Source organism: Salvelinus fontinalis, chromosome 21, assembly GCF_029448725.1.
Source record: "Salvelinus fontinalis isolate EN_2023a chromosome 21, ASM2944872v1, whole genome shotgun sequence".
Classification (NCBI taxonomy): domain Eukaryota; kingdom Metazoa; phylum Chordata; class Actinopteri; order Salmoniformes; family Salmonidae; genus Salvelinus; species Salvelinus fontinalis.
The window spans coordinates 45,702,646-45,730,235 of record NC_074685.1 but is presented as its reverse complement, the minus strand read 5'-3'; the positions used below and the strand labels follow the sequence as shown (position 1 = coordinate 45,730,235).

At 45.2% G+C, this 27,590-nt stretch overlaps 1 protein-coding gene across 2 annotated transcripts in view; it reads right to left on the bottom strand.

Moving 5' to 3' along the window:
• map3k1 (mitogen-activated protein kinase kinase kinase 1, E3 ubiquitin protein ligase) overlaps positions 1-5,644 on the bottom strand; it is a 59,261-nt gene extending 53,617 nt beyond the window's left edge. For both annotated transcript variants that reach the window (XM_055875469.1, XM_055875471.1), the window contains exon 1: positions 5,095-5,644. In XM_055875469.1, the coding sequence (XP_055731444.1) occupies positions 5,095-5,588 (494 nt within the window). In that variant the 5' untranslated portion in view covers positions 5,589-5,644. The remainder of the gene's footprint in view (positions 1-5,094) is intronic.
• Between the last annotated feature and the right edge of the window lie 21,946 nt (positions 5,645-27,590).

The window sequence follows — 27,590 nt, the reverse complement described above, 5'->3', positions numbered from 1 at the left end:
ATCAGACTGTCGGTCTACTGTAAACCACAACGTCAGAACTCATGCCACATCCGCTGGAAATGCAAACAAATTAATTGCGACCCCGTGGGTAGGGAACACCCATTGGCCACATACCAGCTTCTTCTTTTCCAAAGGAAACTTCTGTCCTTCAGAAGCAAAAAGCACAATAGTCAGGTTCCACTCCCATCAGCCTTTCAAGTGCCAACTGGTCAGTTGAGGTTAAGGCCCTGGTGAATTGTGTCCAGTTTCATTGTAAACATAGCACAGAGCCAAGCAAGAGCTCCAATAACTTAAAATGGCCAAGCTGAGAAAATATGGACGAAAAGCCAATGGAGGTGCAGCTTTTCTTGTTTGAGTGACCTGCTGAGGACGTGGTTGGGGGATGTTCTGGCCCTAGGCAGTGCAAGTGATAGCTTCTCTCCTCCATTAGACCTCAACCTCACAATGTAGACAGGATATGTAGGGCACCAACTGGATCAATAATACAACATACACGGTGAAGCCATGAAACTCATCCCAAAAAAAGGTAGGCCACATACTGTATCGTACCTACCATTATAATCATCTCCCTCAGATACTAACTTTGATTAGGCCTCTATGAATTAAAGCTGCAATATGGACCAAAATTCACATTGAAAGATCTATAACTCACATTTCATTCTCATTGAAAGCAAGTCTAAGAAGCAATAGATATGTTCTATGTGCATGATTTCTATGCTTCCCGTTCTTAAGTTTTGTTTTTTCGTCTTTTACTTTCAGTTTTGTACACCAGCTTCAAACAGCTGAAAATTTTAAAAAATTGGGTTATGGAAAATATATTTCACAGTGGTTTAAATGGTACAATGATTCTCTACACTAAATATTGCTTGGTTTTGTCACAAACTGAAATAAAGTGAAGTATTAGAATTTTTGCAACCAGGAAATGGAGGAGCGATTTCTGCATAGTGCATCTTTAAATAAGGGACCCTGCGAGACATGAGACATTCAGTGTGCCCAATCGAGTCTTCCCTGAAGTTAGTGTGAAGCATACAAATAGAGTTCAAAGAAACATCTGACCTTAATGTGTAACCGTCACTGTAGATAGCAAGGGAAGAGGCAATCCAGGCCTTTGAATGATTTAAATCCTAAGAAACCGTGTCAGCCAGAGGAGAAAGAGACGTTGGACTAAATTCTCTTTTGATCTCTCGTCAGTAAGACTGTTTACGAGTAGTCAATGAGGTTCTGACTTAACACACCTGCTTTTTGAAACGTCAGCAACACCTGTCGGATGGCTCATCTCCTACCAGCAAGGGTTGTTCAGAGAGGACAAAACAGCTACGAATAGCTCCACAAAACTCAATGACGCTCTGAGGCAACATGTCAGTGAGTGATTCAGTTTGCTGATGCAAACCGAGGCGTTTCGCTTTATCCGACTCAAAAATCCCGATGTGGCTTCTACAATATGTGAGTGCTGGGGTGGAGTACAACAAACCAGCCTTCCTTGAAAGCACAATGTGTCCAGCTAGAGCATTTCAATAGGATGTGGAAGCCTAAAGGCATTTGCCTGAGCATTAGCCTAATTATGACTAATATTGAAACTACACTATATACACAAAAGTATGTGGACACCCCTTCAAATTAGTGGATTCAGCCATTTCCACCACACCCGTTGCTGTATAAAAATCGAGCACACATCTATGCAATCTCTATAGACAAACATTGGCAGTAGAATGGCCTTCCTGAAGAGCTCAGTGACTTTCAAATGTGGCACCGTCATAGGATGGCACTTTTCCAGCAAGTCACTTTGTCAAATTTCTGCCCTGGTCAACTGTGAGAGCTGTTATTGTGAAGTGGAAACGTCTAGGAGCAACAACGGCTCAGCCGCGAAGCAGTAGGCCACACAAGCTCACAGAACCGCCGAAAAATCGTCTGTCCTCAGTTGCAACACTCACTACCGAGTTTCAAACTGCCTCTGAAAGCAACGTCAGCACAAGATCTGTTCGTCAGGAGCTTCATGAAATTGGTTTCCATTGCCGAGTTCGACAGACTAATCTGGGTTTGGCGGATGCCAAGAGAATGCTACTTGCCACAATGCATTGTGCCAAGTGTAAAGTTTGGTGGAGAAGGAATATTGGTCTGGGGCTGTTTTTCATGGTTCGGGCTAGGCCCCTTAGTTCCAGTGGAGGGAAATCTGAACGCTACAGCATACAATGACATTCTAGACGATTCTGTGCTTCCAATGTTGTGGCAACAGTTTGGGGAACGCCCTTTCCTGTTTCAGCATGACAATGCCCCTGTGCACAAAGCGAGGTCCATACAGAAATGGTTTGTCGAGATCGGTGTGGAAGAACTTGACTGGCCTGCACAGAGCCCATCGAACACCTTTGGGATGAATTGGAACGCCGACTGCGAGCCAGGCCTAAACGCCCAACATCAGTGCCCGACCTCGCTAATGCTCTTGTGGCTGAATGGAAGGAAGAAAGTCCCCGCAGCAATGTTCCAACAACTAGCGGAAAGCCTTCCCAGAAGAGTGGAGGCTGTTATAGCAGCAAAGGGGAACCAAATCCATATTAATGCCCATGATTTTGTAATGAGATGTTCGATGAGCAGATGTCCACACACTTTTGGTCATGTAGTGCATATCTATGTAAACTCTGACAAACTCATGACTAAGATATTTCACTCAACTTCTTCAGCATTCATCAGTTTTTAAGTGTAATAAAATATCTGACATGGGATTGTGTTTACTTGTATGCTTTCTGTAATGCAAGTCCCTGCAAGCCATTGACACAATGATGATGCCTCACTAAATAAAATATGCCAATTATGGGTTTGGCTTGTGATGTCTTGCTCTACTAAATGAAAAAGGGTATAATATATACTTAACATTCATTATTGTCTCTATATTTCATTGGCCCAAGGATCAGTAGAGAGAGGACTAAAGTTCAACCGAGAAACTACTGTGTGCAGAAAAGGGCTCGGGCCTCTGAGGTCCAACAGTGGAGTTCAGTTTGTTGGAATTTTACCTTTGTGCGGTGAGGGGATACTGATGGTTGGCCTTAGCCCATTATCCCAGACAAGAAACACCACAATGGAATCCAGCTCTCTTTCCATCCATTTCTTTAGCTTTCAACGTCCTATTCATCTTTCATTATCTGTACCGTTCCAAAAGCCAATGTCTCATGTTGCAACAAATTCTCATCTCACAATCTTTCCTTTCTAAAAAGCTGTCATTCATCCCGGGCTGATCTTTGCGCTATATGGCTGTGTTGAGAAAGGAAGCCCAAGTCTGATATTTTTATTTTTTTCACTAATAGGTCTTTTGACCAATCAGTTCAGCTCTGAAAAAGAGCTGATGTGAAAAGATCTGAAAATATCAGAATTGGGCTGCCTGTCAATACACCTGTCAATCATTAATCCTTAAGAGTCTATTGAAGCACCCGTGCAGCAATCTATTTAACATAATACAAAAATCCCCATCAAAATCTGCTAGTTTTAACAGTGCTGTTTGTCAAACCAGGGGACATCACCAAAATTGTTCTCACAAAAATGTCTAACATCTGAATGGTTTGGCCTACTAACTTTGACCACCACGATGGTGTTCTCCGTTCTGCTCTACAACCCGTTTGAAGTCGGTACCGCCAATGTGCCAACTTCTGTCTGTAGCGTCCGAACCGTTTGGGCTATAAACTAATATGACTCCACTATGGAAAGGGAAGACTCTCACGAACACGATGGTGGTTAAATGTGTCCAAAAAACAAACATTTTTGTTGAGATTTCTTATATCTCCTAGACATAGGACAGACACTTCAAAACCTTGAGTCTGTTTTGCCATTGATGAATGTGTTATTCAATGCATTTCTATGGGCTATAGCAGTAAAGGCCAAATTAAATATTTGATCAAAAGCATTTTAAATATTTTGTTTGATACTTACAGGGGTCCTAAAATTATCAATCAAATAGCTAAATGATCCATGGTATGACCATCTTAAAACAATTCCATGTTAGTTTAGGAGAATACCCACCCCACCTTGAACCAGGTAGCCTAGCAGTTAGAGCATTGGGCCAGTAACCGAAAGGTTGGTGGTTCAAATCCCTGAGCTGACAAGGTAAAAATCTGTCCTTCTGCCCCTGAACAAGGCAGTTAACCCACTGTTTCCCGTTAGGCCGTCATTGTAAATAATAATTTGTTCTTAACTGACTTGCCTAGTTAAATAGAGGTTAAATAAAAATAATGGACACAAAGATGTTGATTGTTAAACACTACTCGCAAGAGGAAATATATAGAAATTGGCAAATTTTTAATAGCAACCATTACAGAACTGTGTGTGATCACAGTACACAGGACAACCAATTAATTTGAATTGTAAAACAGTGCATAACAAAGGATGTTCTATAAATGGAAAAACAGCAGAATTGGGATACCTGTTTGAAGCACTTTACCTACTGTAAATCTGAGGTTACACAGAATTTATTTCACCATGAACTTTTAATAATAAAAACAATTCCGTTAAAATATTAGCTGCTTTTCACATATGTTTTTCTATGTGTAACGTGATGACATTTAAATGTCTTACTCTCAGAAAACCTATTGGTAGTGCAACCTAGTGCTGCTGACCGTGGCACATCTGTAAATAGACACTTTTGCCTCTACTTCCAAATTACACATAGCCTACACAAATGGTCCTTCTACATGAGGGTTTGTAAGTAAGCATTTCACGGTAAGGTCTACTACACCTGTTGTATTCAGCGCATGTGACAAATAAAATGTGTTACAAGTTGGAGAATTACCGACCTTGAATTCTCTGGTCTTTGAAATTTTGACCTATGCTCTTGAAAAAGCCTACATAAGACCCATAACCATTATTAATTATTTATAAACCAAAAACAATGCTTACAGTAAACACGCACTTGCATTTCATAAATCGCTATTGCAAGTCTCAAACTGATAGAAACGTGCGCCAAGACGAGGAAACTTCACAAATTAATATATAACTGTGCAACAAAGTAACTAGCTATGTCTGCAACTGACAGAATACAACCAACAAAATAAAAAGTATAACGATTATCAAACAATCCATGCACTGAGAGTCAATCTTGTATGTACAGCTTACCTATTTTGTGTAGTATTAACTTCTATTGAAGTTACGGTTGCACCATTATCCGGACTGAGATGGTCGCTGCTGTTTTTGAAAGAAGTTTTCAACAATTCCTGAGCGGCTGTAGACAAACTATTAGTCGTTTTATCCGAGAGAGGGTGATCAGTTAGTGAGTTACTCTGCTGAATGTGGGGTGTTTTCTGTAATAAAGTAGCCTGGACCGCACCAGGCGAGGAAATGGACAAGAAGTGAAGCTGCGCTGATATCGGAGCCGTCCCAGTCTCAGGAGACAGGAGCAGCGACTCAGGTTTATCCAGATCCACACTTCGGACTTTGCGTAGATCTTTACGTCTCCATTGTGAGTTTTCCCCGGTACTACTCTTCGCCTTACCGTGACTGCTTGAAAGACTAGGGGTGCTTGAATTTCCTTGAAGACCGCTTTCAACGTTTGTGCTGTTATTCGACTCATATATTCCTGACGACGAGGTCCGGCTCCCCGCCGTCGCCATTTTCAGTCACGGAGTTTATCACTTATTAGGTTCTATGAAGAGGGAGTGGAGGGCATTGGGGGATGGTCGGGAGGGAGGAGCGAGAGAACCGTGGTGTTTACATTCGACCGTAAAATGCGCTTCAGTTGGGCAGTATTTTGCGCAACTTTACGCAAGGTCCAAATCTCTCAAAATAAGATCGACAATAAATTATACGTGACTCCTGTTACAGGCAGCATGTGATACCACATCAAAACGCTTAAAATTATGAATCAGAATAAAGTTCTTTGTTTTATTTTAGATATAATGCAGAGAAAGTTAAACCATACATAACTACAAACCATTGGTAGCTGAAAACACACCCAGGGAACACTCAGGTTAAAATACATGAAACAGAACACAAAACTGGCACAAAAATGCTGCATTTACACAGGCAACTCAATTCTGAGCGTTTTTGTACTAATTGGTCTTTTCACTAATCAGATCTGCTCTTTTGCCAATAATTAGGCAAAATATCAGAATTGTGCTGCCTGTGTAAACAACACAGCTCTATTTAAAATGAACTATTTAGCGCAGTAAAAACACCTGTCTATTAGCCACCAATAATCTCAACCAATAAAAAACAAGAAACACTTAATAATGAACACATGCTTGTAAATGTTGTAAACTGATGGGAAATTTGGCCTACTAACTGGAAGTTTCATAAAGGACTGAGTAAAACAAACATAGGTCTACATTGAACACATAAATACTTTGAATAAAGATTTTTGTTATATGGTTTAGCCTTAGGCCTACATAAATGAACAAAACAAACAGAACTTATAACTAGTAATATAATTATTTCTGTTCTGTTCTGATATTTACTTATCAGTATAAACTGCAGAGATTGTCCCAAAGCACCAGGGAGGTCTCTGGCCATGACCAACCAGTTCAGTGTGTTCCTCTTTTTCTAGGGCAACCGTTGGTCTGGGCAGAGTGTCAGCTTTGTGAACCTGCAAATTGCATGTCCCCCTGAATCTATCTTTTGTTATTCAAGTTATGTAATGGCACAATTGAGTTTAAGGTCCTAACAGCAAATAAATATTGGGCTTGAAGGCTTCAACACAAACCCACATCATGTGAAGTATATTCTTATTTGGAAATACAGTACTTTTCCCCTTCACTGTATTCATGTCATGTACATTGTTGAAAATATCAGCCCTCAAATGAAACCATTGATATGGTTTTCCTCTTGATATAAAGGGATTGTTCTTCTTGATTCAAAGTTCATTACATGTAGGTTACACCAAATGCTTTTATGTATGAATAGTATGTGCTATTATGACCTATAGTGCATGATATTCAGGGATTTCACAAACATGAAAGTCAATGCCGAGCTATCTTGATATAACAATCAAAAACTCTTGAACATGGACCGTTTCAGACTGTGATTTTGAATGTGCAAACTCAGCAAAAAAGTTTGTTTTCCCAGAAACCGGTAGTTGGGCAAGCAGGGTATTTTCTTTCTAAAAAACAGAGAGCAGAGTGGATCTTTGAGCCCTGGGGAGAAAACAATTTCCTGTCAATGTGGATTCAATCCATCACCAAGCGCTATTCATAGCCACTCAGACTTCCTGTAGCTTCTACACGTCCTGCTCACGTGGGCCTGAACACATGAAACATGCCCACACACCTCCTCACTCATGGTAATTTATACCAGGGTTGCTTTGGTCATTGAGGCTTACAAAGGTGTCATCGTTTGATCATTGACAGGGTAGAATCAAAAGAAATGTTATTTGTCACAAACTTTGTAAACAACAGGTGTAGACTAACAATGAAATGCTTACTTACGGGCCCTTTTCCAGCAATGCAGAGTTAAATAGAAAACATATACAATATAAATAGTGACATGAGGAATAAATACACAGTAAATAATGAATAACAATAACGAGTAAAAATAACATGGCTATATACAGGGAGTACCAGCACTGTGTCGATGTGCAGGGGTACGAGGTCATTGAGGTAGCTATGTACATATAGGTAGGGGTAAACTGACTAGGCAACTGTAACAGCTGTCGTCGGAAGAAGGTGAAGACCAAAACACAGCGTGGTAAGTGTTCGTCATGTTTAATAGAAACTGAACACTAAAAAGCAAAAACAAGTGACAACCGAAACAGCTCCGTCAGGTGCAACACACACTAAACAGAAATGAATCACCCACAACACAGGCTACCTAAGTATGGCTCCTAATCAGAGACCACGATAGACAGCTGCCTCTGATTGGGAACCACACCAGGCCAAACACATAGAAAACCAACAACATAGAAAAAATAACATAGACTGCTCACCCTAGTCACACCCTGGCCTAACCAAAATAGAGAATAAAAAACCTCTCTATAGCCAGGGCGTGACAGTAACAGGATAGACAATAGACTGAGCTGTAGCAGCAGCGTATGTGGTGAGTGTGAAAGTGTGTGTGTATGTGTGTGTGTGTGTGTGTGTGTGTGTGTGTGTGTGTGTGTGTGTGTGTGTGTGTGTGTGGTGTCAGTATGAATGTGTGAGCATGTTATGTGTGTGGGTACCAGTCTATGTGTAAGCTGTAGCAGTCTTATGGCTTGTGGGGTATCTTTTCGGGGTCCTGTTGGTTCCAGACTTGGTGCACTGGTACCGCTTGCTGTGCGGTAGCAGAGAGAACAGTCTAGGCGTTGTCGTGCCCTTTTCACAACTGTGTGGGTGTGTGTGGACCATGTTAATTCCTTAAAATTAATGATGTGAGTGCTACGGGGCGATATTCATTTAGGCAGGTTACCTTGATGCATTTGTGTTCATTTACCTTTATTTTAATTTATTCAATAGGTGCTTCAACTTCTTAAGAACTTTATACTGTGAACATACTAAATAAACATGACAATTTAACATATGTTTATGAGAAACATAATAATTAATTTTGTAATATCGATGTTTAGGTCACTGTAATTATATCTGCCGCTGTGGCCCTGCAGTCTCCAGTCCTGGTGTCTTCAGCTGACACCTTGCCAGGGGTCAATAGGACTCCTGCTCCTCCCCTGGGGGTCTTATAAGCCTTCACCATTGAGGTACTCCTGTTGCCTGTTCCTAGGCAGAGGGGGCAGCCGTCACCGGATCCACCACCGCATCTTGTTGGCTCCCCTCTTCCAGCGCTGCTTCACAGCCTGCACTGGCCTCCACAGTATCATTCGCCCTGGTCTGGTGACCTCAAGCACCTTTTGTGACGGGGCGGCCAGGTAAACCAAAAGACAGGCCTTCTGGTCTACATTTCTTCCTCTCCGAATGACCACAAGTATTTACGTCATTCCTCTCAGTGATTCCTCTCTACCCTTGCTGCCCTTTGTTGTTGATTTCAAAGCACGCTGTGTGGTCAGAAACGTGCTTTCCCCATCCTGATGAGCACTTTCACAGTTTTCCCTCCTGCTGAACTTTTCCTCCTGTGGACTGAATCCCTGTATGTCTCATGTTTAATTGTGCGTGCATCTAAACGTAAGTGCCTTGAGATCTGTGTCATGTTGTGTGGAGCTAAGTTTTGTGGTTTATTGTGTACAATTACCATGTGTTGAGCTTGTTAGCTAGCTCACGCTCCCACTAGCGTTAGCAGTACCGTTAGCATTTTGCATTGGAATGCATTAGCATTTTAGCATGACTGTTAGCGATTAGCAATTTCTAAGCATTGCTCATTTATGGTGCTAGACTGTTTTCTATTCTATATATATATATATATATATATATATATATATATATATATATATATATATATATATATATATATATATATATATATATATATATATCACTCATGCTCATTGTAATTATATTATGTATACATTTTAACATTACTGTAATGTTTATTTGAGCACATTTGCCTGAGTTTCAGGTTTAGAAGTCCAGTAGGATGTTTGCCAGTCTATTGCCATGTGTCACGCCCTGATCTGTTTCGCCTGTCCTTGTGCTTGTCTCCACCCCCCTCCAGCTGTCGCCCATTTTCCCCATTATCACCTGGGTACTTATATCTGTGTTCTCTGTTTGTCTGTTGCCAGTTGGTTTTGTTTTGTCAAGCCTACCAGCGCTTTTCCCTCTGTTCCTGTCTATTGATTCTTCCTGTTTTTCTCAGTTTTGACCTTTCCTGCCCGCCCTGACCCTGAGCCTGCCTGCCGTCCTGTACCTTTGCCCCACTACTCTGGATTACCAACCTCTGTCTGACTTGACCTGTCATTTGCCTGCCCCTGTTGCTGTAATACGCATTGTTACTTCAACACAGTCTGCATTTGGGTCTTACCTGAAACATGATACCATGTGACTAGGCCTTATACCTGCTGTTGTGTATAGCCCTTGCTGTTATATACTTACCTGTGCTAGTGTAACGGATGTGAAATGGCTAGCAAGTTAGCGGTGGTGCGTGCTAGCAGCCTTTCAGTCAGTTACGTCACTTGTTCTGAAACCTAGAAGTAGTGGTTCCCCTTGCTCTGCAAGGCTGCGGCCTTTGTGGAGCGATGGGTAACGATGCTTCGTGGGCGACCGTTGTTGATGTGTGCAGAGGGTCCCTGGTTCGCGCCCGGGTCGGGGCGAGGGGCTGCCGTAAAGTTAAACTGTTACACTAGCTTATACAGCCATGTCATTCATAATATAGCAGTGCTATAGCCTAAGTTTTCTTTCTCCTCTTTCCTTTCAGAACCACATAGTTAATGTCAGTTCTCACTAGGCATGACTCTCAGTTATCTGAACCGTGAGTGGTCAGATGTGTGTGTGATGTGTGAATGTGGACATCTTCTTCCATTAAACTCCCCCTAATCTGGACAACCGCCTCATCCTTCTTCTGACCAGACATTCTCTGTAGTGGTTGCTACCAGCCTTTAGCCAGCACCTAAGGTCTCTTATTACATTCATGGTCCTTCGATTCTCTACAACCCTAACCCTATTTTTCACCAGCACCTAATTAAGGATGTGCGTATGACCGCTAACTTTTCTATAGATGGAATTTTGAAGTTTACCATTATATTGTCAGATGCGATTTAAAAAATAACTGTAAAACTGTACCCTCAGCCAATTACTAACAACAACTCTCAAATGACAAAGGCTTTTCTAGTCTGAAGTACAAACTCAAGAGTGGGATTAATACCCAACTGTAGTGAGAAAGGTAATTGTGAGACATTTCACAGGTTTTACAAATGTCCAGGGCCCGGTTTCTCAAAAGCAGTTTAAGGGTAAATTCGTCATTAGAACCATAGGATCCGATATGGCTCTAAAATGAACGTGGCCTTAAGTTACTTTTGGTAAACCGGGCCCTGGAATGTAACAACTCACTCAACACACAGCATGAAGCAGAACTCTGTTTTTTTTTTTCTTTTTGGACAAGTTGATAGTTGCCTCCCGCTTCAAAACGTTTTCATCCTACTGGATAAGGACCAAGCTACAGGTACAATGTTGGTTCAGTTAGCGTAGAACCAGATTAAACACTGACTTGGCATCCTTTAGCGACAAATGACTTGTATTAAAAAAGACTGGGCCACAGCGACCGTGGTCACCCTCACTGTCATTCTTCATCAACCAGTGGTTCACAAAAGGTACAAATGCAACAGGTTTTGTCTATTAGTACACACCATATCACCAACCACACATGCGGTATCTTCTTCAGTCCCACGGTTGCTGCTTCAATCTGGGACCAAATACTTTGGGGTGTAGTCAAGCCAAAGGTTTCCAAGCGCAAACAAGACGGGCAACAGAAAATGGATGGCGCCGGAGGAGATGGCTGCTGTTTTACAGGCTCCCAACCAATTGTGCAATTGTGTGTGTTTTTTCGCGTTATTTGTAACTTATTTTCTACATAATATTTCTGCCACTGTCTCTTATGACCAAAAAGAGCTTCTGGAAATCAGGACAGCAATTACTCACCTCATACTGGACAAATCATTTTTCTTTAACGAGTCGGACTCGAAGGATTTACTTCAGACATCCGACAAGGCCCAAATCCCCGTCATTCGCATGAGAAAGAGACATAGGGAAGTAGGTCGGGGTGCGTTGTAAGGATCCGACTGCCTCGACCATCAGTCCTATTAGCCAACGTACAATCATTGGATAAGAAAATAGACATGTTGCGATCACAAATATCTTACCAACGGGACAATATAAACTGTAATATCTTATGCTTCAACACATGGATAACATACAGCTGGCGGGTTTTACGCTGCATCGGCAAGATAGAACAGCCGCCTCCGGTAAGACAAGGTGTAGTGGTTTGTGTATATTTGTAAACAACAGCTGGTGCACGAAATCTAATATTAAGGAAGTCTCAAGGTTTTGCTCGCCTGAGGTATCTCATGATAAGCTGTAGACCACACTATTTATCAAGAGAGTTTTTGTCTATATTTTTCGTAGCTGTCTATTTACCAACACAAACCGATGCTGGCACTAAGACCGCAGTCAATGAGCTATATAAGGCCATAAGCAAACAGGAAAACACCCATCCAGAGGCTGTGCTCCTAGTGGCTGGGGACATGCGGGGAAACTTAAATCCGTTTTACCTCATTTCTACCAGCATGTTAAATGTGCAACCAGAGGATAAAACCTCTAGACCACATTTACTCCACACACAGAGACGCGTACAAAGCTCTCCCTCGCCCTCCATTTGGCAAATCTGACCCTAATTCTATCCTCCTGATTCCTGCTTACAAGCAAAAGTGGTCAGTTGAAGTAGTGGTCAGATGAAGCAGATGCTAAGATGCAAAACAGGACTGTTTTGCTAACACAGACTGGAATATGTTCCGGGATACTTCCGATGGCATTGAGGAGTACACCACATCAGTCACTGGCTTCATCAATAAGTGCATCGACTATGTCGTCCCCACAGTAACCGCACGTACATACCCCAACCAGAAGCCATGGATTACAGGTAACATCCACACTGAGCTAAAGGGTACAGCTGCCGTTTCAAAGAGCGGGACTCTAACCCGGACGCTTATAAGAAATCCCGCTCTGCCCTCCGACGAACCATCAAACAGGCAAAGCGTCCATACAGGACTAAGACTGAATCGTTCTACACCGGCTCCGACGCTCGTCAGATGTGGCAGGGCTTGCAAACTATTACAGATGACAAAGGGAAGCAAAGCCACGAGCTGCCTAGTGACACGAGCCTACCAGATGAGCTAAATTACTTCTATGCTAACTTCGAGGCAAGCAACACTGAAGCATGCATGAGAGCATCAGCTATTACAGACGACTATGTGATCACGCTCTCCGTAGCCGATGTGAGTAAGACCTTTAAACAGGTCAACATTTACAAGGCCGCAGGGCCAGACGGATTACCAGGACGTGTACTCCGAGCATGCGCTGACCAACTGGCAGGTGTCTTCACTGACATTCTCAACATGTCCCTGATTGAGTCTGTAATACCAACATGTTTCAAGCAGACCACCATAGTCCCTGTGCCCAAGAACACTAAGGTAACCTGCCTAAATGACTACCGACCCGTAGCACTCATGCTGTAGCCATGAAGTGCTTTGAAAGGCTGGTCATGGCTCACATCAACACCATTATCCCAGAAACCCTAGACCCACTCCAATTTGCATACCATCCCAATAGATCCACAGATGATGCAATCTCTATTGCACTCCACACTGCCCTTTCACCCCTGGACAAAAGGAACACCTATGTGAAAATGCTATTCATTGACTACAGGTCAGCGTTCAACACCATAGTGCCCTCAAAGCTCATCACTAAGCTAAGGACCCTGGGACTAAACACCTACCTCTACAACAGGATACTGGACTTCCCGATTGGCCACCCCCAGGTGGTGAGAGTAGGTAACAATACATCTGCTACCCTGATCCTCAACACAGGGCCCCTCAGGGGTGCATGCTCAGTCCCCTCCTGTACTCCCTGTTCACCCATGACTGCATGGCCAGGCACGACTCCTACACCATCATTAAGTTTGCAGACGACACAGCAGTGGTAGGCCTGATCACCGACAACGATGAGACAGCCTATAGGGAGGAGGTCAGAGACCTGGCCGGGTGGTGCCAGGATAACAACCTATCCCTAAACATGATCAAGACAAAGGAGATAATTATGGACTACAGGAAAAGGAGGACCGAGCACACCCCCATTCTCATCGCCGGGGCTGTAGTGGTACAGGTTGAGAGCTTCAAGTTCCTTGTTGTCCACATCACCACCACACTATCATGGTCCAAACAGACTAAGACAGTTGTGAAGAGAGCACGACAAAACGTATTCCCCCCCAGGAGACTGTAAAGATTTGTCATGGGTCGTCAGATCCTCAAAAAGTTCTACAGCTGCACCATCGAGAGCATCCTGACTGGTTGCATCACTGCCTAGAATGGCAACTGCTCGGCCTCCGACTGCAAGGTACTACAGAAAGTAATGCGTATGGCCCAGTACTTCACTGGGGCTAAGCTTCCTGCCATCCAGGACCTCTATACCAGGCGGTGTCAGAGGAAGGCCCTAAAAATTGTCAAAGACTCCAGCCACCCTAGTCATAGACTGTTATCTCTACTACCGCATGGCAAGTGGTACCGGAGCGCCAAGTCTAGGTCCAAAAGTCTTCTTAACAGCTTCTATCCCCAAGCCATAATACTCCTGAACAGCTAATCAAAAGGGCTACCCAGGCACCTCTTTTACGCTGCTGCTACTCTGTTTATTATTTATGCATAGTCACTTTAACTCTACATACATGTACATATTACCTCAATTTCCTCCACTAACCGGTGCCCCCACACATTGACTCTGTACCGGAACCCCCTGTATATAGCCTCCACATTGACTCTGTACCGGTACCCCCTGTATATAGCCTCGACATTGACTCTGTATCAGTACCCCCTGTATATAGCCTCCACATTGACTCTGTACCGGTACCCCCTGTAAAAAGCCTCCACATTGACTCTGTACCGGTACCCCCTGTATATAGCCTCCACATTGACTCTGTACCGGTACCCCCTGTATATAGCCTCCACATTGACTCTGTACCGGTACCCCCTGTATATAGCCTCCACATTGAGTCTGTACCGGTACCCCCTGTATATAGCCTCCACATTGACTCTATCGGTACCCCCTGTATATAGCCTCCACATTGACTCTGTACCGGTACCCCCTGTATATAGCCTCCACATTGACTCTGTATCGGTACCCCCTGTATATAGCCTCCACATTGACTCTGTACCGGTACCCCCTGTATATAGCCTCCACATTGACTCTGTACCGGTACCCCCTGTATATAGCCTCCACATTGACTCTGTACCGGTACCCCCTGTATATAGCCTCGCTACTGTTATTTTACTGCTCCTCTTTAATTAATGATTATTTTTTACTTTACACTTATTTTTCTAAAAACTGCATTGTTGGTTAATGGCTTGTAAGTAAGCATTTCACTTTAAGGTCTACACCTGTTGTATTCGGCGCATGTGACTAGTGAGATTTGGGGAAATTGGATTTGCAGTGGAAAACAAACTGCAGATCCAGGCAGTTCTTGCCTGTTTTAGTCCACTTTCTTCCATTTGGTGACTAATGAACGCAACCACATTGTCCTGAGGTGGGGCAAAACCCCACTCCTACCACATAGCTGGCACATAGTTGGAAGGCTTGTGGGACTGTTTGAGATCCTGCATTCTCCACATTCCTTTGTCAGGTTTGTTTCCTGTGACAAATATACCATCAACCATTAAGGTTTAGGAACATGTTCATTAAAGGTCAATTGCACAACTGTCAAGTGACATTTGTGTTTACACTACACACAGTATGACTGAACGAATTTAGACCAATCAAAATTCAATGCAGATAATAATTTATTTAAAGGGATAGTTCACCCAAATTACAAAATACATTTTGAATATTTCCTTAGCTTGAACACAGTCTATGGAAAAATAGAGATTGCGATCTCCACACTTTGATTTTGTTTATCTAAGCTGTCACCAACTCTAAATATTGGTATTTTCTAGCCAAAAACCAAGGAAAATAAATGTAGGTCTACTCCCAGCTTGAAATGTAAAGAATGCTGCAGCTACTTTGGTGTACATTGGTTTTTGGTGGGAAAATGCTATTAGCGCAGTAGCTATATACATTTTGCAGACCCTGTGTCACGCATTGTACATCATCGGAAAATTCCTTATAGCTTTACGATACATTTCTCCTCCTTTCTCTGGTGACAAGCCTCACATTGAGGTTTATTTTGGGTTCAGAAAGTAATTGAAGAAACACCAAACCCATGCCAATGTCCCCAAAAATGTTTCACCATTTTCATTGTGTTTAGCAACGGCTTTTCCCTAAAGACATGCCACTCATTCCATGTGATTTGGCATTGATTTCACACCAGTGCGCTGGCCTGACAACCACACAAATGTCTTTAACCTCTGTGTGTCAAATGCACTCAATTTGCGTGATGGCCTCTTGATGAATGCATTCTGGTCATGTTCAACTATGCACTGATTCCCCATAAAATCCAAATCCCAATTATTCTGTCCCAAGGAACAACTCACGCTGGGCGTATTAAGCTCTTGCAAGTGGATGCGGCATCTGTCCGACCGGGCTTGGGACCCCGGCCCAGAATCTGTCAGATTCAGTTGGGGTGGGGAGTGTGGGAATAGCTTTTGTTTGTGGGACCCTAGCCCCCCAACCCCCAACCCCCCACCCATCACTTTTGGAGCCTGGTAGGTGCATACGTTCTTCAAACAGAGGCATTCTGAAGTTCAAGGTTTCATGTCCTCAAGAATGTGTAATTTCCACCCCTACACTATCCTACTCCACTGCTGTGCAGCTTGATATGAAACTCTTTGGAAAGCTCTAGAATGTCTGTTCACACAGTGGCACTGGTTAGCTGTGTCAATCCTCGAGGGGGAAGCCCATCAACTAGTCTATGTGTCGGTGTCAGTGACAAATCAAACAAACATTTATCACAACTTCATGTGTGTATAATTGCAAAATGTCATCCACAATCAAAGGTTATCTTTTGTGAAAAGGCTCCCCTGCTGTGTGGCAAGAGCTTCGGCTCTCTGTCCCTGCCTCTCTCTCTGCCGAGCCTCCCTCGGCCACTTCGGCTCTCTGTCCCTGCCTCTCTCTCTGCCGAGCCTCCCTCGGCCACTTCGGCTCTCTGTCCCTGCCTCTCTCTCTGCCGAGCCCCCCTCGGCCACTTCGGCTCTCTGTCCCTGCCTCTCTCTCTGCCGAGCCCCCCTCGGCCACTTCGGCTCTCTGTCCCTGCCTCTCTCTCTGCCGAGCCCCCCTCGCCCACTTCGGCTTTCTGTCCCTGTCTCTCTCTCTGCCGAGCCCCCCTCGGCCACTTCGGCACTCTGTCCCTGCCTCTCTCTCTGCCGAGCCCCCCTCGGCCACTTCGGCTCTCTGTCCCTGCCTCTCTCTCTGCCAAGCCCCACTCGGCCACTTCGGCTCTCTATCCCTGCCTCTCTGCCAAGCCCCACTCGGCCACGCTCCTTTTCAAAGCTAACACTAAGCCCTATGGAGACAGGGTACTCTCTGCATGTTAACGGGATCAAATGATCCTATTTCATTGGCTATTTTTTGTCGTCCCTGTAATATGAAATCCCATGCCAAGCCTGGAGTATTATGATCTGGTAATCAAGTTAATGGTGCTGGGAACGCTCTGATCTCCGTCTGGTGTTGGATTGGAGGGCAGGGGCCCGTTCTATCCAGGAAGTCTGGCTGTGTCCAAAATCCCTGGGACCCCCCCCACCCCCCCAGCCCACCCCACCCCACATCTCAAGTGGCCACAGGGGCCCGTTCTATCCAGGAAGTCTGGCTGTGTCCAAAATCCCTGGGACCCCCCCCACCCCCCCACCCCACCCCACCCCACATCTCAAGTGGCCACAGGGGCCCGTTCTATCCAGGAAGTCAGGCTGTGTCCAAAATCCCTGTGACACCCAAGTCACTCAAGTCACTACAGGGGCCCGCCACATCTGGGCTCAAATAGTTTTTGATGTCTTCTAAGTACTTTAGATGCTCTTGATTGAGCTTCCCTGGCACAATGGAACCAATAGAAAAGTTCCAAAAGTACAAACACCACCCATCAGGTAGGCTCTAGCAAACACTCAAAAGTTTATGAACGATTTTGAACCCAGATCCGGATCAGTCCACAGTCTGTCCATGTGTAAGCCTAGTCACATGATCCTCACGTTATGACAACACAAACACCCATGGCTGTACTTCACTTTGAGCGTCTTTGCATGTTTTTGCCTGTCTTTGCGTGTCTTTGCCTGTCTTTAAGGTGTCTTTCTGTGTCTTTGCATGTCTTTGCCTGTCTTTGCGTGTCTTTGCCTGTCTTTAAGGTGTCTTTCTGTGTCTTTGCATGTCTTTGCCTGTCTGTAAGGTGTCTTTGCATGTCTTTGTGTATGTTTGCCTGTATTTAAGGTGCATTTTCATGTCTTTGTGTATGTTTGCCTGTATTTAAGGTGCATTTTCATGTCTTTGTGTGTGTTTGTGTGTCTTTGCCTGTCTTTAAGGTGTCTTTGTGTGCCTTTAAGGTGTCTTTGCATGTGTTTGCCTGTCTTTAATGTGTCTTTGCGTGTCTTTGCGTGTGTTTGTGTAACGTTCGTCCTGGAAAGAAGGGGGCCAAAACGCAGCATGGTAAGTTGTAATTTAATAAATAAACTGAACACTGAAACAACAAAAAACAACAAAGAGAGTGAACGAAATGAAACAGTTCTGTCTGGTGCAGACACAAAACAGAAAACAACTACCCACAACACACAGGTGGAAAAGGCTACCTAAATATGGTTCTCAATCAGAGACAACGATAGACAGCTGCCTCTGATTGAGAACCACACCTGGCCAAACACACAGAAAAGAAAACATAGAACACCAGACATAGAATGCCCACCCCAACTCACTGACCAAACCAAAATAAAATAGAGACATAAAAAGGATCTCTAAGGTCAGGGCGTGACAGTACTCCCCCCCCCCCCCCCCCCCCAAAGGTGCGGACTCCGGCCGCAAAACCTAAACCTATAGGCGAGGGTCTGGGTGGGCATCTATCCGCGGTGGCGGCTCTGGCGCGGGACGTGGACCCCGCTCCACCTTAGTCTTGGCCCACTTAGGTGGCGCCTCTGGAGCGGGGACCCTTGCCACTGATCCCGGACTGGGGACCCTTGCAGTGGGCCCCGGACAGGAGGGCGACTCTGGCAGCTCCGGACAGGAGGGCGACTCTGGCAGCTCCGGACAGGAGGGAGACTCTGGCAGCTCCGGACAGGAGGGAGACTCTGGCAGCTCCGGACAGGAGGGAGACTCTGGCAGCTCCGGACAGGAGGGAGACTCTGGCAGCTCCGGACAGGAGAGCGTCTCTGGAGGCTTCGGGCTGGAGGCCGTCTCTGGAGGCTTCGTGCCATATCTCACCACTGGAGGCTTCGTGCCATGGATCATCACTGGAGGCTTCGTGCCATGGATCATCACTGGAGGCTTCGTGCCATGGATCATCACCGGAGGCTTCTTGCCATGGATCATCACTGGAGGCTTTGTGCCATGGATCACCACTGGAGTGGAGAGACACACAGGAGGCCTGGCTCTGGGAGAAGGCACAGGACTCACCAGGCTGGGGAGACATGCAGGAGCGTTAGGGCTTAGCACAGGCACAGGACTCACCAGGCTGGGGAGACATACAGGAGGTCTTGTCCTTGGCCGAGGCACCGGATACACTGGGCCGTGGAGGCGCACTGGAGGTCTCGAGCTAAGAGCCTGCAGAACCCGTCCTGGCTGGATGGTGACTTTGGCCCTGCACGTGCGGGGCGCAGACACAGGATGCACTGGGCTGTGCAGACGCACTGGAGACACGTACTGGAGGCCTGGAGAGCAGGGCTGGCACACTCCGTCCTGGCTCGATGCCCACTCTAGCCCGGCAGATGCGGGGAGCTGGGATGTAGCGCACCGGGCTAAGAACACGCACTGGAGACACCGTGCGCTCCACCGCATAACACGGTGCCTGACCAGTACGACGCTCGCCACGGTAAAGACGGGGAGTTGGCTCAGGTCTCCTACCTGACTCCGCCAATCTCCTCGTGTGCCCCCCCCCCCAAAAAAAAAAAAATTCTGGGGCTGCCTCTCGTGCACATTTCCTCAAGCCAACTCCTCGTAAAGTCGCCTCTCCGCTTTAGCTGCCTGCCGCTCCTCTTTATGAACGGCGATACTCTCCCGCCTGTGCCCAGGGTCCCTTGCCGTCCAAGATTTCCTCCCATGTCCAGGAGTCCATTCCACCACGCTGCTTGGTCTTTTGGTGGTGGGTGGTTCTGTAACGATCGTCCTGGAAAGAAGGGGGCCAAAACGCAGCTTAGTAAGTGTTCATTGTAATTTAATAAAATAACCTGAACACTGAAACAACAAAAAACAACAAAGAGAGTGAACGAAACGAAACAGTCCTGTCTGGTGCAGACACAAAACAGAAAACTACCCACAACACACAAGTGGAAAAAGGATACCTAAGTATGGTTCTCAATCAGAGACAACGATAGACAGCTGCCTCTGATTGAGAACCACACCCGGCCAACCACACAGAAAAGAAAACATAGAACACCAGACATAGAATGCCCACCCCAACTCACGCCCTGACCAAACCAAAATAGAGACATAAAAAGGATCTCTAAGGTCAGGGCGTGACAGTTTGAGGCGTCTTTAAATTGTCTTTGCCTATTTCCAAACGTGAACCCCTGTTGGGAAGACTCAGATATCAGATCACATTTCTCTCCCTGGCACTTTCACTTCCAGGAAGACTCCTCTGTAGGTCATTGGACACTAGCTTTTTTACCCTCTCCAAGCCCCCGCATTTCATCTCACATGTTAAATGGCTCTGCCTGTCATTGCTTAAGAAGTGACAGCGGCAGATGAGATGAAAACCCTAAATCACACTCAGTACAATTAAGACAATTAAGCAAGGGGGCGTGGTCAATATACCATGGCTAAGGGCTGTGTCCTAGCACGACGCAATGCGGAGTGCTAGGACACAGCCCTTAGCTGTGGTATATTGGCAATATACCACAAACCCCCGAGGAGCCTTATTGCTATTATAAACTGGTTACCAATGTAATTAGAGCAGTAAAAATACATGCTTTGTCATACCCGTGGTATACGGTCTGATATACCCCGACTTTCAGCCAATCAGCATTCAGGGCTCGAACCACCCAGTTTATAACAAGGAGCACATAGCCTCGTTATTGTTATTTTATTGTTGCTCTTTTATTTTTTACTTTAGTTTATTTAGTAAATCTTTTTCTTAACTCTTATTTTTCTTAAAAACTGTATTGTTGGTTAAGGGCTTGTGAGTAAGCATTTCACAGTAATGTTTTGTATTCGGTGTATGTGACAAATAAAAATATATTTGATTTGAAATGAATTGACATGCAAATGTATATAAAAAATATAAAGTGCAGTTGAGCTATAAATGTACTTCTGTTTTGTAAAGACATATATATTTATTTATTTATTTTTACTTGGAAATGTTTTATGTTAGAATATGTATAAAATGGCCATTTGTATTAGGCTGGAATTTGAAATATTTTACTGTTCTGCAACGTACACTGAACTAACTTGTCAAAGTTCTCCCCCTCACAAAAAATGCATTTTAGAATGTTATCTTTTAATCATGACTACATATTCATTTCTGAACACTCTCTTTTTGTATTTTCTTGCCAGTAGTAAACAAATCCACTGTGATAGTGAAACATATACACGTCTTCCCAGTATGTAGAGTTGAAAGGTCCAGTCTTTCCCACCAAAAGCATTTCAAATCCACCATTGTATCTTTGTTTGTGTTTCGAGACAGAGGGAAATGGGAACAGAAGGAGAGAAAGCGAGAGACAGAAAAGGAGGCCAACTTGCTTTCTTAACCCAGGGGGTGATTTACTATCTATACGACTCAAGTAGGCTAGAAAGGCATTATACGTCTTAAGTGCAGAGCTGAGAATACGGAATTGTGAACAGTCAAAGAAATGTTGAAATACATAATACTTTGAAGAAAAAAAATCTTGATGAAAGGGCTGTGTTTTGTTTGTACATTTTTTTCTTCACAATCATGTGACCCCCCCCCCCCCCCAAAAAAAAAAAGTAAATACTGGTTCTTCATCTATAAAGTGGCTTAAATAGCCGCCATCTCCAATTATAACACAGCTACAAATGTATGTTCCAAATTAAGCAGCAGCAGCTGAAAAGATGAGCTCCTACAAATATTGAAATTTAAATGTTTTTTTAGAGTAAAGTACATCGAAAAAAATCAAAAGAAAACTGCAAACTGAATAGGAGACCAAACAAGCAGCTAACAAAGAAGAAAGGCTTTTGAAAAAGTAACAATTTTTCATAAAATTGACCGTTTTCTTAGCTAGCTAAGTTGTTTACCTGTTGCTAGGCAGTTGCTAGGGACATTCCTGGAAGAAGCTAGCTAGCTAACAAGGAGTGTCTAGTTGGCAGAAGAGAAGAAGGGACAAAGAAGGGACAAAGTGGGACAAAATAAGGACAGAAGAAAAGGGAAAGGGGACATTAAGGTGAAGCAGTCCTCTAAAGACACAAAAGACAATAATACAAGAAACAACACTTCTATTGCCTCTCCCTCTATGATACGCACTTCCGGGTTGGAGCGAGTAGTTGCATTCCGCTTCGCTCCACAGGTAGTATTACATTTCATTTCATTACAGTACAACAGTTTGATTTGTTTGATCTTAGCTGGCTACATAGCCGTCTTTGTATCCAAGATAATTGTGTAGTCTAGAGTAATTGTCGAGGTATCCTAGCCAGCTACACTTTCAAACAAAGTCAACAACGCAGCCACTGCTAGCTAGCCTATTTCACCAGCCAGCAGTACTATATCATTTTAGTCAATAAGATTTTTTGCAACGTAAGCTTAAACTTTCTGAACATTCGAGACGTGTAGTCCACTTGTCATTCCAATCTCCTTTGCATTAGCGTAGCCTCTTCTGTAGCCTGTCAACTATGTGTCTGTCTATCCCTGTTCTCTCCTCTCTGCATAGACCATACAAACGCTTCACACCGCGTGGCCGCTGCTACTCTAACCTGGTGGTACCAGCGCGCACGACCCACGTGGAGTTCCAGGTCTCAGGCAGCCTCTGGAACTGCCGATCTGCGGCCAACAAGGCAGAGTTCATCTCAGCCTATGCTTCCCTCCAGTCCCTCGACTTCTTGGCACTGACGGAAACATGGATTACCAATGATAACACTGCTACTCCTACTGCTCTCTCCTCGTCTGCCCACGTGTTCTCGCACACCCCGAGAGCTTCTGGTCAGCGGGGTGGTGGCACTGGGATCCTCATCTCTCCCAAGTGGACATTTTCTCTTTCTCCCCTGACCCATCTGTCTATCGCCTCCTTTGAATTCCATGCTGTCACAGTTACCAGCCCTTTCAAGCTTAACATCGTTATCATTTATCGCCCTCCAGGTTCCCTTGGAGAGTTCATCAATGAGCTTGACGCCCTGATAAGTTCCTTTCCTGAGGATGGCTCACCTCTCACAGTTCTGGGTGACTTTAATCTCCCCACGTCTACCTTTGACTCATTCCTCTCTGCCTCCTTCTTTCCACTCCTCTCCTCTTTTGACCTCACCCTCTCACCTTCCCCCCCTACTCACAAGGCAGGCAATACGCTTGACCTCATCTTTACTAGATGCTGTTCTTCCACTAATCTCATTGCAACTCCCCTCCAAGTCTCCGACCACTACCTTGTATCCTTTTCCCTCTCGCTCTCATCCAACACTTCCCACACTGCCCCTACTCGGATGGTATCGCGCCGTCCCAACCTTCGCTCTCTCTCCCCCGCTACTCTCTCCTCTTCCATCCTATCATCTCTTCCCTCTGCTCAAACCTTCTCCAACCTATCTCCTGATTCTGCCTCCTCAACCCTCCTCTCCTCCCTTTCTGCATCCTTTGACTCTCTATGTCCCCTATCCTCCAGGCCGGCTCGGTCCTCCCCTCCTGCTCCGTGGCTCGACGACTCATTGCGAGCTCACAGAACAGGGCTCCGGGCAGCCGAGCGGAAATGAAGGAAAACTCGCCTCCCTGCGGACCTGGCATCCTTTCACTCCCTCCTCTCTACATTCTCCTCTTCTGTCTCTGCTGCTAAAGCCAATTTCTACCACTCTAAATTCCAAGCATCTGCCTCTAACCCTAGGAAGCTCTTTGCCACCTTCTCCTCCCTCCTGAATCCTCCTCCCCCTCCTCCCCCCTCCTCCCTCTCTGCGGATGACTTCGTCAACCATTTTGAAAAGAAGGTCGACGACATCCGATCCTCGTTTGCTAAGTCAAACGACACCGCTGGTTCTGCTCACACTGCCCTACCCTGTGCTTTGACCTCTTTCTCCCCTCTCTCTCCAGATGAAATCTTGCGTCTTGTGACGGCCGGCCGCCCAACAACCTGCCCGCTTGACCCTATCCCCTCCTCTCTTCTCCAGACCATTTCCGGAGACCTTCTCCCTTACCTCACCTCGCTCATCAACTCATCCTTGACCGCTGGCTACGTCCCTTCCGTCTTCCAGACAGCGAGAGTTGCACCCCTTCTGAAAAAACCTACACTCGATCCCTCTGATGTCAATAACTACAGACCAGTATCCCTTCTTTCTTTTCTCGCCAAAACTCTTGAACGTGCCGTCCTTGGCCAGCTCTCCTGCTATCTCTCTCAGAATGACCTTCTTGATCCAAATCAGTCAGGTTTCAAGACTAGTCATTCAACTGAGACTGCTCTTCTCTGTGTCACGGAGGCGCTCCGCACTGCTAAAGCTAACTCTCTCTCCTCTGCTCTCATCCTTCTAGACCTATCGGCTGCCTTTGATACTGTGAACCATCAGATCCTCCTCTCCACCCTCTCCGAGCTGGGCATCTCCGGCAAGGTCCACGCTTGGATTGCGTCCTACCTGACAGGTCGCTCCTACCAGGTGGCGTGGCGAGAATCTGTCTCCGCACCACGTGCTCTCACCACTGGTGTCCCCCAGGGCTCTGTTCTAGGCCCTCTCCTATTCTCGCTATACACCAAGTCACTTGGCTCTGTCATATCCTCACATGGTCTCTCCTATCATTGCTATGCAGACGACACACAATTAATCTTCTCCTTTCCCCCCTCTGATAACCAGGTGGTGAATCGCATCTCTGCATGTCTGGCAGACATATCAGTGTGGATGACGGATCACCACCTCAAGCTGAACCTCGGCAAGACGGAGCTGCTCTTCCTCCCGGGGAAGGACTGCCCGTTCCATGATCTCGCCATCACGGTTGACAACTCCATTGTGTCCTCCTCCCAGAGTGCTAAGAACCTTGGCGTGATCCTGGACAACACCCTGTCGTTCTCAACTAACATCAAGGCGGTGACCCGTTCCTGTAGGTTCATGCTCTACAACATTCGCAGAGTACGACCCTGCCTCACACAGGAAGCGGCGCAGGTCCTAATCCAGGCACTTGTCATCTCCCGTCTGGATTACTGCAACTCGCTGTTGGCTGGGCTCCCTGCCTGTGCCATTAAACCCCTACAACTCATCCAGAACGCCGCAGCCCGTCTGGTGTTCAACTTTCCCAAGTTCTCTCACGTCACCCCGCTCCTCCGCTCTCTCCACTGGCTTCCAGTTGAAGCTCGCATCCGCTACAAGACCATGGTGCTTGCCTACGGAGCTGTGAGGGGAACGGCACCTCCGTACCTTCAGGCTCTGATCAGGCCCTACACCCAAACAAGGGCACTGCGTTCATCCACCTCTGGCCTGCTCGCCTCCCTGCCTCTGAGGAAGTACAGTTCCCGCTCAGCCCAGTCAAAACTGTTCGCTGCTCTGGCACCCCAATGGTGGAACAAACTCCCTCACGACGCCAGGTCAGCGGAGTCAATCACCACCTTCCGGAGACACCTGAAACCCCACCTCTTTAAGGAATACCTAGGATAGGATAAAGTAATCCTTCTAACCCCCCCCCCCTTAAAAGAGTTAGATGCACTATTGTAAAGTGGTTGTTCCACTGGATATCATAAGGTGAATGCACCAATTTGTAAGTCGCTCTGGATAAGAGCGTCTGCTAAATGACTTAAATGTAAATGTAATGCACCACACCACAGGAAACTCTGAAGGGTTCGAGATAATTCATGTTTCTGATTCCGCAAAGAAAGTGTTTGAATCCTGGGGTTCGCCCCAAATGGCACCCTATTCCCTATATAGTGCACAACAGTAGTGTACTACGTATATAGGCGTTAGGGCGCCATTTAGGAGAAAGACAGTGTATAAATCCTGACTTCAGAGAAAGCACAGCTCCAAACAATAGCAATAACCTCTTTATCCCGTCAGCGCTCACCTGATAGGAGCCGGATGAGCTACGACGGTAATTCTACACTTTGGTTTACAACAGAGCTACCTTATCAAAACAGACTGGTTAGTCTGTCTCTTCTACACTTTCATTTACAACAGAGCTACATTATCAAAACAGACTGGTTAGTCTGTCTCTTCTACACTTTGATTTACAACAGAGCTACCTTATCAAAACAGACTGGTTAGTCTGTCTCTTCTACACTTTCATTTACAACAGAGCTACATTATCAAAACAGACTGGTTAGTCTGTCTCTTCTACACTTTCATTTACAACAGAGCTACCTTATCAAAACAGACTGGTTAGTCTGTCTCTTCTACACTTTCATTTACAACAGAGCTACATTATCAAAACAGACTGGTTAGTCTGTCTCTTCTACACTTTGATTTACAACAGAGCTACATTATCAAAACAGACTGGTTAGTCTGTCTCTTCTACACTTTAATTTACAACAGAGCTACATTATCAAAACAGACTGGTTAGTCTGTCTCTTCTACACTTTCATTTACAACAGAGCTACCTTATCAAAACAGACTGGTTAGTCTGTCTCTTCTACACTTTGATTTACAACAGAGCTACATTATCAAAACAGACTGGTTAGTCTGTCTCTTCTACACTTTGATTTACAACAGAGCTACATTATCAAAACAGACTGGTTAGTCTGTCTCTTCTACACTTTGATTTACAACAGAGCTACATTATCAAAACAGACTGGTTAGTCTGTCTCTTCTACACTTTCATTTACAACAGAGCTACATTATCAAAAAGAGGGGCTTGTTCCAATAGACTGGCTGTGTTCCTTATTCCCTACATATGACGCTACATTTGACACGGGCTACATAGGGAATAGGATGCCATTAGGGACGGAACCTGTATAAAGTTGTTCCACCTACCATGATTCACCTCCTTTCCGTGTGTGTGTGTGTGTGTGTGTGTGTGTGTGTGTGTGTGTGTGTGTGTGTGTGTGTGTGTGTGTGTGTTACTACTAGTGATAAGGGCAATTCAGAACCCCAAACACACCTAAAAAGACCAAAATACACACAGAGATATGCACACACACACACACACACACACACACACACAAACACACACGTGGGAAATATCCCCACGAGGGAGAATTTTCCTTGTTTTACTATCCTTGTGGGGACTTTTGGGGATTTTACATCTCCACAAGAATAGAAGAACCAATCAACCCGCACACACACACACGCACACACACACACACACACACACACACACACACACACACACACACACACACACACACACACACACACACACACACACACACACACACACACACACACACACACACACACACACACACACACACAAACAAACAAACAAAGTATATACCTATCAGTCTCATGCACGATATAGTCATTACAGCATAGTACCTTCAATTCCATTTACCCCTTAGTCTCCCCACTAACAATGGGACACTAAAAGGGAACCCATCCAGAAATACACCTCTCCTGCAGCCCTGCATGAGCACAACGAGAGATTAAATCACAGTACTCCTCTTCAGACTTATCCTTTCATTGACGGGGAACAATGAAATCTCTCCACCAAGCTGTTTCCTGCCCTTACCTAAACATGGAAGCTGGCCTCCTCTCCTCCTCGCATCAGCATGAAAAAAGGGGAAAAAATGTATTTATTCATTTGGTTTCCATGTGTGGGCTCTTCCTCAGGCATGTTTATCTATCAGTGAGGGATACAGGGACTGCGACCGCGGGCAGCGA